The 18655-nt window shown below is 39.1% G+C and overlaps 1 protein-coding gene across 3 annotated transcripts in view; it reads right to left on the reverse strand.

Moving 5' to 3' along the window:
* The window catches only part of LOC136871927 (TBC1 domain family member 31), a 392653-nt gene that overhangs the window by 279909 nt on the left and 94089 nt on the right, over positions 1-18655 (reverse strand). For all 3 annotated transcript variants that reach the window (XM_068227257.1, XM_067145659.2, XM_067145660.2), the window contains one exon: positions 7158-7270. In XM_068227257.1, coding sequence (XP_068083358.1) covers positions 7158-7270 — 113 coding nt within the window. The remainder of the gene's footprint in view (positions 1-7157; positions 7271-18655) is intronic.

Genomic DNA, 18655 nt, shown 5'->3' on the forward strand with positions numbered 1-18655 from the left:
GGTCCTCACTTCGAGAAGCTTTGGCTAGAAGATATAGGCAGTGGGCCTTTTAGTATAATTACTGATAAGTCTAACGACATCAGTGTTACTAAAATCTTGGGATAGCAATTCTGTATTTTGGTGTTAGGACTAGAGGACTGACATCCACATTTCTATCTTTTTCCAAACTACACGGCTGCGATTTTGAATCTATCACCGCTTGCGCGCTGATAACATTGAGAGAAAAACAGTTAAACATAGGCAATTTAAAAGGGATTGGTGTCGATAATGCCTCCGTCATGACTGGCGTCAATAACGGGGTTTTTGCCAAGTTGCGCAAGGAATGCCCAAGGCTTGTAATGATACGTTGCGTATGCCATTCACTGCAGCTAGCAATTTCTTCAGCTGCAGATTGTCTTCCTACAAACCTCGATTTTCTCATTCGAGAAACGTACAATTGGTTTGCCCACTCAGCTGTACGTCAGGGTACATACAAAGCTTTGTACGCTGCCATAAATGAAGGTCATCAACCCAACAAAATTGTTCAGGTATGCCAGACCCGGTGGCTTTCAATTTAAAGTGCTGTTGTTAGATTAATTGAGCACTGGCTTGAACTCAAGACTATGTTTAGCATAGCTAAAACTAAAGAGCGGGACTATACTGCCTCATTATTGCACGCTATGTATGATGATAAGAAGAATCTTGCATATCTTCTATTTCTTCGACCAATTTTAGGAGATCTTCAACTGGTAAATAAATCGTTTGAATATCAAGTGGTAGACCCATCTAAATTACTAGAAGATCTAGCAATTTTGGTAGAGGGCATAGGAAGAACATTCGTGTTTCCAACGTGTAGGAAAGACTTCCTTACTGATAACCTTGAGTCTTACGTAGACTGGCATGCCTACTTAGGTTACCAGGTAGAGGAAAAACTGCTAGGATTGAAATTTTCTCCTGAGGAAGAAAAAGAATTCCGGAAGAGATGCATCATTTTCTTGACAAAGCTACATGGAGAAATGCAAGCAATGCTTCCGGAAAACGTTAAAGTTTTGAAAACTATATCTACGTTATTGGTTGCAAATTCTTTGCATGTAGTGAAGGAATCTCTCATTCCAGTGATGAGATATCTGAATATCCCCGCTGAAAAAATCACGAAAGCTGATTTTCAATGGCATAACTTAACAACGGTAAAATGGAAAAAAACATCGGTAACATTACGTATCTGGCACGAGGTGACTAATTGTAGAGATGCTTCAGGTATTAATCCCTTTCAAGAATTAGCGGACGTTGCAACGTGTTTACTTGTGCTGCCTTGGTCCAATGCTGAAGTGGAGGGACTGTTTAGTATGATGAACATCGTGAAAAATAAGTTAAGAAATAGGATGGGAACAGAATTACTAAACTCTATTGCAGCAATTAGAGCAGGGCTTCGTCGCATTCGGAAGAGTTGCAAAACCTACCAATTTCCCCTGGAGGTGTTAAGGCCTGTTTACACGCGGACAGTAATTTAGTAGCAACTAAATTTTAAACTTAATTTTAAGTGACTTGCAGCGTGTGAACTGTGACTTTAGTGGTAAGTAAACGATTAAGTAACAATTTAGTCAAGTGGAATAGAATCCAATCTATTTTTCCCTTCAAGAAGACCTCCCACAAGCGGCGCGCGCACCCATCGGAGTAGTGGGGGAAGCACTGTACTTGCCAGTAGAGATGCTTCAGGTATTAATCCCTTTCAAGAATTAGCGGACGTTGCAACGTGTTTACTTGTGCTGCCTTGGTCCAATGCTGAAGTGGAGGGACTGTTTAGTATGATGAACATCGTGAAAAATAAGTTAAGAAATAGGATGGGAACAGAATTACTAAACTCTATTGCAGCAATTAGAGCAGGGCTTCGTCGCATTCGGAAGAGTTGCAAAACCTACCAGTTTCCCCTGGAGGTGTTAAGGCCTGTTTACACGCGGACAGTAATTTAGTAGTAACTAAATTTTAAAATTAATTTTAAGTGACTTGCAGCGTGTGAACTGCGACTTTAGTGGTAAGTAAACGATTAAGTAACAATTTAGTCAAGTGGAATAGAATCCAATCTATTTTTCCCTTCAAGAAGACCTCCCACAAGCGGCGCGCGCACCCATCGGAGTAGTGAGGGAAGCACTGTACTTGCCAGTACTTGCTACTTACCACGTGTGAACAGGCGCAATTTAGTGAATTTCATAAGTTGTGGGTGAAATTACAGAGTTGATCATCCCTGTGAGTTCGTTTTTCTTTCAATCGTTCATTCTTATTGCTGAGAACACTACATGGACATAAGATACATACATGCATACATCATCATTATAGACCGTCATGCCTTTCAGCGTTCAGTCTGCAAGCCTCTGTAACACTCTAAAATTCATTAGTGAATACGATCATCACGAGTAGCTTTGGAATACTAAAATGCACTGCGCATAATAGTATCTCTCTTTTGTATCAAAGGTTCAACTTTATGCAGTAACTCATTAAATGTTACTTCTGACATTCGCAAGGTTAACAAATAAATTATGTTATTCACTTTACGTCCCAGCAACTGCTTTTGCGGTTTCCAAAGAGCCAAGGTGCCAGAATTTTTCCTGCAGGAGTTTTTTACGTGCCAGTAAATCTACCGATACGAGGCTGACGTATTGAGCACCTTCAAATACCACTGGACTGAGCCAGGACTGAACCTGCCAAGTTGGGATCAGAAGGCCAGCGCTCTACTGTCTGAGCTGCTCAGCCCGGCTATTAACAGATTTTCCTGTCGATCCTCCTCAGCAAATTATTTAAAAAGAATTGTACTTTTTCCGACATACTGTAATTCCTTCTGGTTATCCGTTCTTACTCTTAATTTTGGTCACCTAATGCTCAATTCCCTCTAAAATGTCATCTAACACGCAACGAATAATGTCACTAACAAGTTTTACTCGCTGTTGACGGCCAAGCATCTTATCTCTGATCTGGTTGATGACGCAAGAACGACTGAATCAACTGACTTGAGTGACAAATTGCCATTGGTCACTGTACTAAACACTGTCTTACGTTTAAACTGGCCTACATGAGTTAAGTAGTAACTTACCACTTACTACTGTACTAAACACTGTCTACATGTAAACCAGCCATTACGCAAAGTAGGGACAGCAGCTGCTTATAGGGGTGATCCAAGTGGCATTAAACCTCGTGCTGGTACTTCACAGCAAAGTTCTGCAGAAGCAAGTGAGGAAGATGCTGCTCTGTCCCTTCTGTTCCTCAAAAATTCAGACAGTGATCCTGAGGATCTTCTAGAACTTCACTTATAAATCAGGTAACTGTAATACAAATAATTTCATTAAAATATAACTGAACTTGTGTTATTCCTAGTCTTCAGTGTAGAATTGCCAGATTGTATGTCCTCCCCATATTTTTAGGTTTTTGATCTTAAAATATATCTTGCATTATTTATGATCCCATCCATGTTTTCTAGGAGGAATTAATATCCCAATTTACGGCATTCCAAATTATACAGTACAATGACTTATCACAAAGTTCTTTAATTTATCGCACTTTAATTTATCGCAAATATTACCTTTTGTATGATGTAATGCATGCATAACTATGTTTTATTTAGTTTCCATCACAGAAATGTGCTCATTTATAAACATATTCTTTTAACTTTCCAATATTAAGAATTTCGTTGCTTGGCAAAATGCGATTAATGAATTGAAAATTAGAGGTTCACTAAACGTTAATGCTTTAACTCAAGTGGTATTTTGTATTTACATATTCTTAGTCAGACTAGTGATAAACCTTTCACGCAATCGTTGGATCTGTACTCTGCAAAAAAAATTGTATATACTGTCTCTCCCATCTTTTTGTGGAGAGAAAAAAGGAAGATATTTATTTATCTTTTTTTGTGTCTAAAACCAGTCTGCCAAGACTAGCTCAGTGTACACAATTAAAAGTGCATGGTTTGCAGTTATAGAAATCTGCTAATTGAACAGAACAAATAACAATTTAATTCCCTATCCGGTAAGCAGTGTTACAGAAGTTTGGCTTATTTTTAAAAATTTTCTAGTTATGATTTAGCTTTTTCTAGCTTATATTGGATGATGGTCTAGCTTATAAAACGAGAATTGTGTTGGCAACACTGCTGACGAGATGGCAATTAAGATGACATCATTTGGAATGACGACATGCCGGTAGCAGGGAAGTTGGCAACACAAGACGATAATTCAAATGAAAGCAGTGATTAGATTTAGTCAGGTTTACTGTGTGGTAGGCCTATTGCTCAACTGACATAGACAAATGACTAGCCCTTAATTTCTTTTCTATCAATATTGCATAATATAATAAGATACGCTTATCCCTTTTCTCTACAGGTCAAGTATGAAGTGAGACGAATTTTCGTAGCGAGGTTTTACAATTGTATGGTCTTCCTGAAATCAACGAATGACATGTTATGAGTAACTAAAACTGACTATATTTACTTTATATGTAGGCCTAAAAGTTGTGTTCACAATTCATTGCCTTTTTACATTTAGAAATACTGCTTTCCAAAAAAAAAAAAAAATATATAGCCAGTATAACTCAAATACATTCATAAGTTTGTTAAAGAATAATGTAGTATGTTTATAGGTATAATTTATAGCTCCTTATAGCAGAGAAGCCATGTGTTCACTGCACAAAATTTGAGGTTATCACATATTGGACCCCCTTACTTTCTTGGCTGTAAAAGTGAAAGAAAAAGGGGTCTAATATGCGAGTATATACGGTATATGGCTAGTTTCTGTCTTTGAAGCCTCTTTTGGATCATCCTGTATAATTTAAAAAAATAAAACAAGGACAATGGTAGTAACTTTTTAAATCAAATAAATATATTCGTGAATGATTCCTAATAATAACGAATTTAACAGAATGAAGAAAATTCACACATAAAAAAGCTAACCAACTGAAAAATACAAATGATAGGTGAAACCTGGAGAAAACTCTACGAATTTCAATAGCAATTCTTTCAATAATACAAATAACTTGCTAGCTCCCTCGACTACCACATTACTTGGATTGGGCAGATCTTAATAAACGTACACTACAGTCACAACAGACTGCACTGGTACCAGCTATATCTCTCTGCATTCAGACTTTGGCCGGCCCCGTGGTGTAGGGGCAGTGTGCTTGCCTCTTAACCGGAGGCCCCGGGTTTGATTCCCGGCCATGTCAGGGATTTTACCTGGACCTGAGGGCTGGTTCGAGGTCCACTCAGCCTACGTGATTAGAATTGAGGAGCTATCCGACGGTGAGATAGCGGCCCCGGTCTAGAAACCCAAGAATAACGGCCGAGAGAATTCGTCGTGCTGACCACACGACACCCCGTAATCTGCAGGCCTTAGGGCTGAGCAGCGGACACTTGGTAGGCCAAGGCCGTTCAAGGGCTGTAGTGCCATGGGGTTTGGGGTTCAGACTTTGCTCTAAAAAGGAAATGCTTAAAGTAAATACAAAATTTCAATATTCCACCTTCTCAATACTAAAAAATCATTTGATGTTTTTACAAAAACATTACAATGATATTAAAATAACTGAGAAACCCAATATTTTATTTGACCTTTTCATTACTTATTACAGAAAAAACAAATCGGTCGTTCAAAATTCTTTCTTAAAGCAATTAAGGGTCCCCCGACAATACAAACACCATCACTTCCTCTCCCGTCCACCCCGCCTTGAACCTTTCCCATCCCTCCCACCCTCCACCACTTACGTCATTCCTCCCCTCCGTATTCACCTACCCCTTTCCTGCTGATCTACTCCGCACTACGCTCACTCCGTAAGTTGCATTCAATACAGCAAGTTTGTTCCACGCAGCGCAAGGTGAGTCATCGTTTATATTTTCCGGTACCTCGCTTGTTCTCTATCCGATTACCTGTGTTAATACTAATCTTCTTTCCCCAGGTTCATTGGGGTCCCGATTGAACTGAGACTACTTCTGTTTAACACAGAAAGCCTTTCATTCCACCATAGAACAGGTTCAATTTTGTCAATTTTTAATCTTGTGCTGGTCTCATCGGACAATTCTTCCCTCTACGCAAAAGTGGAACTTACATCTACAACTTTCTAGAAGCATATACGTAGTTATATATGTCAATCGTGCAACACACGAGTAACTGCTAACCAAAGACTATCTCATCAAGAGTTTTTACGTGACTTCACAAGATTTTACTTGTCATTGTGAACACTTCTGTTACTTTTAACATTATTCGCAAATACGGTTTTTCACTTTTATCTGTCATTCCACCACCATCCCATCCTTCTAGATCCTCTCTCATTTCTCCACACTATTTTTATCACTATGTCTTTTACTGTTGTAATTCGGCTAGGCTGATGATGGTCCACAGTGGACCGAAACTAGTACCTTTTAATATCATTGTAATGTTTTGGTAAAAACATCAAATGATTTTTTAGTATTGAGAAGGTGGAATATTAAAATTTTGTATTTACTTTAAGCATAGTCTCAACTCAATACGGAACCTAACAATGAAGTTTATTACTTTTAAAAAGGAAATGGAAGGTAGGTCAGATTATGAACACATCTGATGATTTCGGAACACTCAAATGCATGGTGGAGAAACCACCTGGTTATGATTTGCCTTGCAAGCTTTGAGTTACTACAAACTGGAGCTACACAAACAATGGTATGTGTTAACCTGCTCTTCAACTGGGTTAAAGTAACCTCTTCAAAGTGCAATTGCAGGAATGACAGACAAACCATCTGTCATACCATCCAAGAGTGCCCCCAGAGATCCTATCAAGGATGTTTTACTAAACTCCTGAAGGCACCTAAACATCAACAGTATCTTTGTTAGTAATCATTTGAAATAGTGACTTGTATTAATTCCCATTTTTAACATTACTGGTATTCTAATTTTGATCATTGTGATGTGATATAAACTCTTCTTTTTAACTTGCCAAGGAATGACTAAAATCAATTCAATAGATTTAATGTATGTGGTAGCATCTATTTTGCGTGGATTACATTTGAAACGTTACCTATGCTTCTTTAAATGGACTATATCATTGTCAGTTAATACATTATTAATTAATCATTTACACAGATACGGTCCTTATCTAGTAAACAATATAAAGAATGGCCAATACGAAATTTCATATATTACTACACCACTATGAATTTGAGCTATACAAACCTGTATTTAGAATTTGTATAGTGCCAGTCGTGACAGCAGCTAACACTTCATCAGCTTTGTTAGGAGAAAATGCAGTTGAGGTACATGATCCTACATTTTCTACCAGCCAAAATCTGAAAAGAAGTGAGGAAAGAAAGAAATGTCTGTCAAAAGAGAGTCATTAATCCATGCAAGGATCAGAAATAAAGCACACAGAATAGTTACTATACAACATCAAAGACTATAAGCGTAACAGGCAGAAGATGTAATAGAAAAGAGACAAGAAAAATACAACAGGAAAAATATAAAATTCAATTAATCACTCTATTGATTAGATTATTCATCAAACCCAGTTTTTCCAAATTTATTTCTTCTCATGTCCCAAAAAGTTTGTTCCTGCTTTACAATTCATCAGAGTGGCAGGACTTTGTATTCTTTGAGGAATATAATTTTTAAATTTATTCATTACTAGCTGATGTACCCGTGCTTCGCTAAAGAATTTTCAGAAAGACTGTCTTTGTGGTTTTCCTAACTACAGTTAACTTAGGCCATTACAAAAACGTCAATAGGAATGAAGGGATTAAAAGCAATGTTATCATATAAAACACTAGCTCAAATGAAAAACCGCACATTTTCTCACTTTTAATGAACAGCACTACGATGCCGATCCAAGAGTCAAAATTTCCAGTGCTGGAATGACCAGGCCGCAGACAGCCATGAACACTCCTCTGCCATAGTTCCGATAAATGTACACACTGCTCATTCCAATCAGTGCCTCAGAATAGGGATTGAATAGCTCGAATGCTATGATGAACTAGTTTGTTACGTACCAGTAGTATCAGAAAATTGATGAACCACAGGAATGGCATGCTTAAGAAGAAATTTATCTAACTACTCAGCTACTTCTCGCCAATATTCAGGCAGTCTGTTATTCTCGGTACGACCGAGCGAGTTGGCCATGCGGTTAGGAGCGAGCAGCTGTGAGTTTGCATCCGGGAGGTAGTGGGTTTGAAAACCACTGTCAACAGCCCTGAAGATGGCTTTCCGTGGTCTCTTATTTTCACACCAGGCAAATGCTGGGGCTGTACCGTAATTAACAGCAGGGCCGCTTCCTTTCCACTCCTAGCGCTAGCCCTTTCCTATCCCATCGTCGCCATAATATCTGTGTCGGTGCGACGTAAAGCAAATTTTTAAAAAAATACTCGGTATACAGCAGCAATCCCATCTATCAGACATGACTGGCAACAAAAGACACGACAAACAATAGTCAATGTAATGTTATTGTTGTTCAATATTATGAGTTTTCTGTATTGTAAGCCTTCACATTTAGTTTTCTTTCGACTGTGATATTAGAACGACATACGAAATTATTTATAGCGTAGACTGTAGTTCCTTATTCCCCGACTTTACATACTGGTAACAATTTTCATTAAATTCTATTTACCCATTTTCTCGTGACTTGGCGCTGATTATTGACTTAGCAACAAAAATTCAAATTTATGAATATCTCTGTTATCATAGCCAGTACGGTAAAAATGTATAAGACATAAATGATCGGAAATTTAATACTATATAACTTAAGTAATGCAGTATTTGTCGATAGGACCACTAATAACACAAATATTTGAGAATTAAATTTTAGGCCTTCCCCTAAACTACCATTTCTTTCAGCGTGAATACGATTACTTATGGCCTAGATTGTAGCAACTTATTAACTGACTTTGCATGTCGATTTTCATTAAGATAGGACCACTAATAACAAAAATATTTGAAAATTAAATTTTAGGCCTCCCCCTAAAATACCATTTCTCTCAGCGTGACTAAGATTATTTATGGCATAGTTTGTAGCGACTTATTCCCGAACACTACATACCGATTTTCATTCAATTCTCTTCAGCCGTTTTCTCGTGATGCGTGTACATACATACATACATACATACATACAGACATACATTACGGAAAATTAAAAAGTGCATTTCCTTGCTTCTATGGACACGACAGAGACAGAAATACTATCCTTTTTAAATTCTGAGCAATGTACAGACAAAACTCTTATTTTATATATTGTAACAGGAACGCCCGTACTTCAGTTTATCGGAGAGCATGAGGAACGACAAGGCGTGTACGGCCCATGCTAAGAGAGTAAGAGAGAAGGGTAGTGAAAGAAAAATTCATGATTAAGTGGATCCTTCAGTTTATTCAATAAATAGGCAAATAATTATGTCACCTTTTATAGCTGAATTGTAGATTTGTCCCTGAGGGCGTGAAGAGGACGTTGTCCCGCGGCGGCTGCGTCGTCTTGCGGTCGGCGTTGTCTTCCGTCGTTGGTGTTTGTATTAGTGTTGATGACTCGAACCAGAGGCAGGAACGGGGAAATGTGGAGCTTCCACATTTGACGTCATGGAGTACTGGTGTGACACTTCCCTATGGCGAAGCACGCCGAAATAGTTCCCACAGCAGCAAGGATAAAGTTAGAGTCACAGTTCGTATTTGGAATAATACGCAAATGAAACAATCTAGGACCTTCCGAGGTGCGGTGATCAAGCACTTCATAAAGAAAATTAAATTTATCGAGTACAGTCTCTGCACTGTACTCCACCAGCATAATACATTTGTTGAAATAAATGACAGTCCAAGTTCCAGTACGTCGTGATTTTCAGATTATCACTGGCACTTAAGATCATAATGCAACACAGTTCAATGGATAGACACAGTCTTTAAATGAAATTGAGGCTGGCTAGAAATACTACCGCTGCTTTCACACAGTCTTTGAACGAAATCAATGCTGGCACAGTTAATGCAAGAACACAGTCTTTAAACGAATTCAAAGCTGACACAATTAATGCAAGAACACAGTCTTTAAACGAATTCAAAGCTGACACAATTAATGCAAGAACACAGTCTTTAAACGAATTCAAAGCTGGCACAGTTTATGTGAGAACACAGTCTTTAAATGAATTCAAGCTGGCGAGAACACAGTCTTTAAACGAATTCAAAGCTGACACAATTAATGCAAGAACACAGTCTTTAAACGAATTCAAAGCTGGCACAGTTTATGTGAGAACACAGTCTTTAAATGAATTCAAGCTGGCGAGAACACAGTCTTTAAACGAATTCAAAGCTGACACAATTAATGCAAGAACACAGTCTTTAAACGAATTCAAAGCTGGCACAGTTTATGTGAGAACACAGTCTTTAAATGAATTCAAGCTGGCGAGAACACAGTCTTTAAACGAATTCAAAGCTGACACAATTAATGCAAGAACACAGTCTTTAAATGAAATAAAGCTGACACAATTAATGCGAGAACACAGTTTTTAAACGAATTCAAAGCTGGCACAGTTTATGTGAGAACACAGTCTTTAAATGAATTCAAGCTGGCGAGAACACAGTCTTTAAACGAATTCAAAGCTGACATAATTAATGCAGGAACACAGTCTTTAAACGAATTCAAATATACAGCCGGACCGAGAGACGAATTATGTCGCGACGTGCTTACTTGCACACACTCGCTGACTCACGGCTTACTGCCGACTCACTCCACTCTCTGCCTTCAGCACACTGCCGTCGCATACCGCACACTCTCTCTGCTTTACTGCAGGCTCTCTGCTTACATTCTGCCTTACCCCAGGCTGGCGACTCGCTTATATTTCGTTCATGCAGCAATGGAACACGAAGGAACCTTCTGCGTGACGTCGCTTGTCCTTGGCCGGTGTTCTGGAACGTCGCGAACTTGCTCGCAGTTCCCATTATGCCTGTGCGCTCGGCGCAAGTTTTAAATGCTTACGGCCGGGTGTTAGCGAGCTTCTCTTAATAAAAGAATGAAACGTGAATGCTCGTAGGTTGTTACCGTTTCATCTCCCCCCCTGCTCGGGAAAAAGAAAATTGCTGGGCGATTTTCTTTTCGCTCATCTCCTAGTAAAGTATTTCTTGAGATTGGCCGAGTTGAAGATTCCCTCAACGTCGCTATCTGCCCTTCCTACTTCGTAGGCACCATTATCTAGTGCGGTAAGTATCCTGAAGGGTCCTATGAACAAGGGACAAAATTTGGCGTAAATTCCCTGGTCAGGGTGTGAAACTGCAGGCTTGCGTATTAATACTAGGTCATCCACTTGTAAGGGTTGTCGAAACTTGTGATGTCGTAACTTCTTTTCTCGGATTTGAGCAGCATGTCGTAATTGCCGAAGTGCCTTGGTAATGCGAGCTTGTTGGCTCACTGCTGCGTCAGGTTGATCAGGCAAAACTCGATCCCAAGGTCTGTCAGGGGTGAGGCCTTTATGTACACTCAAAGGGATGTCCTGAATAGACTCATGCATGGTGGTATTGACGATCCTTTGCATAATGGGCAGAACTTCAACCCACTTCCAATGCTGTTGTCCACAATACAATCTACAGAATCTGGCAATTTCGCGCATAACCCGTTCGGCTGGGTTGGCTTCCGGGTGTCGGATAAGGCCGTTTCTTATAAGGTGATGTGTCAGTAACATCTAAGTGGTGCTTGAAACCCTTAATGACTCCAGGTTTCTCAGAAAATACATCTGGAAACTTCTTAAAAAGCTCTTGGATTGCCTTTATTACTTTATCATCATCGTAATCTGGGCTTTCAGCTACATTGGCGTAAAGCGTGAAGTTGTAGTGGTCCTCGTTAAACTCATCATCGATAATGGACGCCATCTGGTCCTCTACGGGTCCCACTTCCTCGGGTCGCCCCTCTTCGTGGACGCTTTCTTCGACAGGCGGAGCCTCGCTCATCTTGCCTTCTACTATGCCCACCGGGGTCTCACATTCCGGATTCTTCACGTCATTATAAGTAACCAACTGTAGCCCTACAGATTCGACGTGGAAAAATTTAATCACATTAGCGGGATAATCAATGATTCCCCCATGTTGAATGAGAAAGTCTGATCCAAGAATTAAGTCAAATTTCATTTGCGTCAAGATCAAAAATAGATGTTGGAACTTAACACCACCAATTTCTAACTCAAGAAACGCCTGGAATTTGCATTTAATAGCTTTGTCAGGAACTATGCCTTTAACCTTAACTTGAGCAACCGGCAAGATGGAGATGTAGGTCGTCTCCTGCGCCACATCTATTAATTTCTGCGAAATTAGTGAGGCTTGCGATCCCGAGTCTACTAGAGAGTGGACAATCATATTGCCTAACTTAATGATAATGATCGGTAAGCCGCGTTGTATCTGAGGCTGTCGTGGTGTTGAATCCTCATATAGTAAATCTGCATCCTCTAAATACCAATGGTTAATGAGTGCGCTACATACTACTTCTCCTCCCTCCGGGTTTTCAGGCAGTCTCTTTATTGCTTCGACAAAGTTTTTTTTTTGTACCCGTAGCTCTTGGATCCATTTCCGTTCTCTCATTTCTTCTCTGTATCTCTGCCTGGTATTCCAAAGAAGCTGCTCCAGGTAAGCCCTCTTCCCTGTTCTTATTCCTTACATATTCCGTAGTCTCTCTCCAACGTTTCTCTAATTCTTCCCGCTGGGAGTTCCTATTATCATTGGGTTGATTAGCTGCCTGCCTCCATGAAGGTCCAGGTTGGAACTTAGCCCTCCCTTCGTAGGGGCGATTCCTAGATCTTCTATACCGAAACGGAATATCTCGGCGAGTTTCTCTTTCTTCTCGCGGTTCTGGATTTACTTGAACTGGAGTTTTCATTTCCGTAAAGTTGGTTGTAGTTTCTTTGGTTCGACCTGCTTTTGCTGCGCTCTGAGTGTGCGCAGTATCGAGTTTCCTCAGGACATCATCGAGCTGCTCCAAGTCCTGGACGTTCGCTGCCACCAATATTTCCTGAACATTTGGTGGAAATTGCAGCGTTATGACCTGAATAAGTTCTTGCTCCGGTAAAGGAGGGTCGAAAAACTGCATCTTTTTAAGCTGAGATATGAGATAATCTGAATATCGCGAGGAATTGACGGACGTGTTATACTTTCTAGAGTATAATTGAAGTTTTATCAGGTGCTGAGCCTCAGCACTCCAAAATCGTCTAAGTAAGGCTTCCTTAAATTCTTCGTAAGTGTTAATACTGAATTTAAAAGCGGTAAACCACATTAACGCCTTGCCTTCTAACAATCGAGATGCTATTCGTAAACGACGGTCGGTCTTAACGTGATTTTCTTGAAAGAATTCTTCGAGGTTGAGGAGAAACTCCTTAGCAGTATACTCCTCCTTCCCCGAAAATTTGGCTGGTTTTTCCTCAGTTATTTTAAAAACTGTGGAAACATTCATGGATTCTCCACTAGTGTTGTGAAGGCTAGATGATGAAACATCCTGTTCGATTTGCGATACTTTGCTGTTGAGAGCTTCTATATCTCCTTGGAGTTCAAGTTTTAGGGTTTTAATTTTCCCCTGTACGGAATTCTCAATTTCCTTGACCTCCTTCTCTATGTCGGTCTTAACTTCTGCTACATCGCGACAGATACGAGTAATCTGCGTGTGAGCATTATCTAACTGAGTCTTGACACGTTTATCGGCCTCCTCTTGCTGACTTTTCAGAAGAGTAGTTTCGTTTCCCAACTTCATGAAATTATTTTTAACAGATTCATGAAGTTTGTCTTGAATAGACGCGATTTTAGTTTGCGCAAGAGATAATTGAGCATGGGACTCTTGAAATTCTTCCTTTAAGCTTTCTACTTCTTTAAGGACTTCCTGAGAAGAAGACGGGAAAGCAAGTTTTAAGTCCTCCGCCACTTGTGATTTTATGTCTTGCTTAATGGTTTCTAAGTCACGTGTTAATCTTTCATTTATTTCCGTAAACTTAGAATCCATTCTTTTGTTAGATTCTTTAAATCTTTTTTCAATTTCGGCACCTGCACTATTAAGCCTACGTTCCAAATTATTATTAACTTCTGCAAATTTTTGATCAACCGATTCTGTTAATTTTACAATGTTGGCATCATTAGCTTCCCTTAGTTGAGTGATATTACGATTAGTTACTTCATTAGCCTCCTTAAGTTGACCTATACTAGCCTTAGTGTCTTCCATACGACTTTCCAAGGCCGCGTTAGATTCAGCAATCCTACGCCCGAGATTAGTGTTACTTTCCGTAATCCTGTCATTTAGACTGATTTTTAAAGCCTCAATGGCAGCTAGTATATTTTCCATATTAATGTCGTTATTTTCACAAAATGCAGAAAATACAATCATTCACCTCATACGTAAAATCACCATTATTGTCCAATGGTAAAGTTCAAAATTTCACCAACACAAAATATCAAACACTTGTGCATAAAATTAAATATCACCATTATTGTCCAATGGTAAAGTTCAAAATTTCACCAACACAAAATATCAAACACTCGTGCATAAAATTAAATGTCACCATTATTGTCCAATGGTAAAGTTCAAAATTTCACCAACATAAATATCAAAATTTATATAAGCCTGTGCATGAATATTATGCCTGAAATGTTTTACATAGCAAGAGAAAGAGAAAAATAATCACTTGTGCCATAAACTTGATCAGAGTTCTGTGCCAAAAGTTTAAAATTTCGTCAAAGTCATTGAATTGAACTTTGTAAAATTTTAACACATTCACTGAACTGGAATTAACGTACGTACTATGCACTTTTATTTGAATTGGTAAGTTAAGATATCACTGATTTCAAAGTTAATTTTTATCACTTTACTCTCTTTAATCTGGCCCCAACGTCACGGGTGCCAGGTGCCGGGTAACAGGAACGCCCGTACTTCAGTTTATCGGAGAGCATGAGGAACGACAAGGCGTGTACGGCCCATGCTAAGAGAGTAAGAGAGAAGGGTAGTGAAAGAAAAATTCATGATTAAGTGGATCCTTCAGTTTATTCAATAAATAGGCAAATAATTATGTCACCTTTTATAGCTGAATTGTAGATTTGTCCCTGAGGGCGTGAAGAGGACGTTGTCCCGCGGCGGCTGCGTCGTCTTGCGGTCGGCGTCGGCGTTGTCTTCCGTCGTTGGTGTTTGTATTAGTGTTGATGACTCGAACCAGAGGCAGGAACGGGGAAATGTGGAGCTTCCACATTTGACGTCATGGAGTACTGGTGTGACACTTCCCTATGGCGAAGCACGCCGAAATAGTTCCCACAGCAGCAAGGATAAAGTTAGAGTCACAGTTCGTATTTGGAATAATACGCAAATGAAACAATCTAGGACCTTCCGAGGTGCGGTGATCAAGCACTTCATAAAGAAAATTAAATTTATCGAGTACAGTCTCTGCACTGTACTCCACCAGCATAATACATTTGTTGAAATAAATGACAGTCCAAGTTCCAGTACGTCGTGATTTTCAGATTATCACTGGCACTTAAGATCATAATGCAACACAGTTCAACGGATAGACACAGTCTTTAAATGAAATTGAGGCTGGCTAGAAATACTACCGCTGCTTTCACACAGTCTTTGAACGAAATCAATGCTGGCACAGTTAATGCAAGAACACAGTCTTTAAACGAATTCAAAGCTGACACAATTAATGCAAGAACACAGTCTTTAAACGAATTCAAAGCTGGCACAGTTTATGTGAGAACACAGTCTTTAAATGAATTCAAGCTGGCGAGAACACAGTCTTTAAACGAATTCAAAGCTGACACAATTAATGCAAGAACACAGTCTTTAAACGAATTCAAAGCTGGCACAGTTTATGTGAGAACACAGTCTTTAAATGAATTCAAGCTGGCGAGAACACAGTCTTTAAACGAATTCAAAGCTGACACAATTAATGCAAGAACACAGTCTTTAAATGAAATAAAGCTGACACAATTAATGCGAGAACACAGTTTTTAAACGAATTCAAAGCTGGCACAGTTTATGTGAGAACACAGTCTTTAAATGAATTCAAGCTGGCGAGAACACAGTCTTTAAACGAATTCAAAGCTGACATAATTAATGCAGGAACACAGTCTTTAAACGAATTCAAATATACAGCCGGACCGAGAGACGAATTATGTCGCGACGTGCTTACTTGCACACACTCGCTGACTCACGGCTTACTGCCGACTCACTCCACTCTCTGCCTTCAGCACACTGCCGTCGCATACCGCACACTCTCTCTGCTTTACTGCAGGCTCTCTGCTTACATTCTGCCTTACCCCAGGCTGGCGACTCGCTTATATTTCGTTCATGCAGCAATGGAACACGAAGGAACCTTCTGCGTGACGTCGCTTGTCCTTGGCCGGTGTTCTGGAACGTCGCGAACTTGCTCGCAGTTCCCATTATGCCTGTGCGCTCGGCGCAAGTTTTAAATGCTTACGGCCGGGTGTTAGCGAGCTTCTCTTAATAAAAGAATGAAACGTGAATGCTCGTAGGGTGTTACCGTTTCAATATATAATTAAATAAGTGTAATACATATAGAGCACTGTTTCTCAACCACTGGGCTAAAGCCCAATTATACCGGGGCACAAGATATTCTTCTGGAATTAATAATTCTACTTTTCTCAGCATTTTTCATGAACAAATATTTTAGAGTGGAAATATTCCTAGAAGAATGATTTTTGTAATTGTGTTGAAAAGTGCAGATCAAGGTCGTCTTGCAATGGTAAATTCTAAAATCTAACCAAAGAATATCTCTATAACAGATGTCAGTGACCGTCACTTATTTCTGAATGACAGGAATTTTCAGACAGAAATATTTCAACATTTGAGAAACAGAATACAGCTGTTTATGATCGGACATAAAAAGTGCCTGCAAGCTGACTACAGTTGGTGGTGGATACTCTGTTCCAGAACTGGGCAAAATAAAACATCTGTGTTGAAGATCTCAGTGACCACTTAGCTGGGAGATATAAACAAAGTTTTTTCACTTATCTTGAAGATCAAAGCAGTCTGTATCTGGTTCTCAGTACTGAATTCACAGCAAAGACAGTCTTTTTCTAAGTTCATATTGCAGTGTGTAAGTGCTTGCTTAAAAACCCAAGTGTTACGATCTTTAAAAGTAACAGGCATACAGATTTAAATATTAGTAAGAAAAAAACACAAGGGTATATTGGTATTAAATGTTGTGATGAAGGTGTTTGTAATGCAACAACTAATGATAGATCTAACTCAAGACCACAGAGTGATCTCCATGATAAGCAAACGGAGGAGAAATCTACCAGCAAAAAGAAGAAAAGGTCTACCTTTATTCATAAGTACATGTACAACTACTTAAAATTTGATTTCATATAATGCACTGACACTAACCAACTGTCACACAATATCATTGTGTCAATTATGCTACTGTTCTAGGAAATTACATTTTCAAAATCTGAACACAAAAACTTGCATTTCATTCAACAAAGCCACTGAATTCTTCATATGTAAAAGAGAGGCAATTAAAATAAGAAGAGAGAATTATTTTTGAAGTTTCAACCACTGATATTTCATTATCCTATTTAACATCAATAAAGATAGCCAAATGTAGCCCATCTCCTTGGCTGAACGGTCAGCACTGAGGCCTTCGGTTCAGAGGGTCGTGGGTTTGATTCCCAGCCGGGTCGGGGATTTTAATTGCATCTGATTAATTCTTCTGGCACGGGGACTGGATGTTTGCGTTTGTGCCAACACTTGTCACCATATTCAGACAAAACACCACACTAACAACCACCACAGAGACATGCAATAGTGGTTACATCACTCTATAGGGTTGGCATCAGGAAGGGCATCTGGGCATAAAACAGGGTCAACTCCACATGTGTGATACAGTTTGCACCTGCAAACCCACGTGGGAAAAAGCGGTAGAAAGAGAAGAAAGACGGGAGAAAAAAACTCATTCCATTAGTGAAGGACTCTTTAAGCCATGCTTTGATTGCTGCTTGTACTGAAGTATTGGTCAGTCTGCAAGAAGTATAATGAAAAACGGTTCATCATCGAATGATGCGGATAATATGTGATATTGCAGGTTATAAATTTCATTTTTTGTCCATATTGAAGATCTACTTGTGATACAAATTCTTATAATTTTGTTAAATACCACCTATTCAATACAATAATGACATAATAAAAGTTACATATTTATTAAGTTGTTGATATGGTACATGTTTCACTCCTTCTTCGTGAATAGGTGGTATTTAACAAAATTGTAAAGAATTTGTATCACATAATATATGTTATCCGCAAAAGATACAGAAACACAGCTAACTGAAAAAATTAATTAATATACACTTTTTCATTACAACTAGATGAATCTACACACACATACAAGTGGTTTATCGACAGTGATCAAAGTGACATGAAGGAATACATTTTTAAGTGCTTCAGAGTTACCTACTTCGCTACACTGGCATCAATGAAATATTCAGAGTTATAAATAATTTCATTGAAGAGCGAGATCTTAAATGGGAACTAGTGTTAAAGATTGTACCAACAGTCCTGCCTCTCTTACAGGCAGAAATTCTGGTTTAATTAAGCGGGCAATAATTATTGGCAACACACTGCTTCATTCATATGCAACATCTTGTCTACAAAGGTAGCTGAATTTAATAATTCTGTTATAGTTATTACTTATACAAAAACATTGGCTGTTACATGTCTGAGTACACAATATTCCTGC

This window comes from Anabrus simplex, chromosome 4 (genome assembly GCF_040414725.1).
Source record: "Anabrus simplex isolate iqAnaSimp1 chromosome 4, ASM4041472v1, whole genome shotgun sequence".
NCBI lineage: Eukaryota > Metazoa > Arthropoda > Insecta > Orthoptera > Tettigoniidae > Anabrus > Anabrus simplex.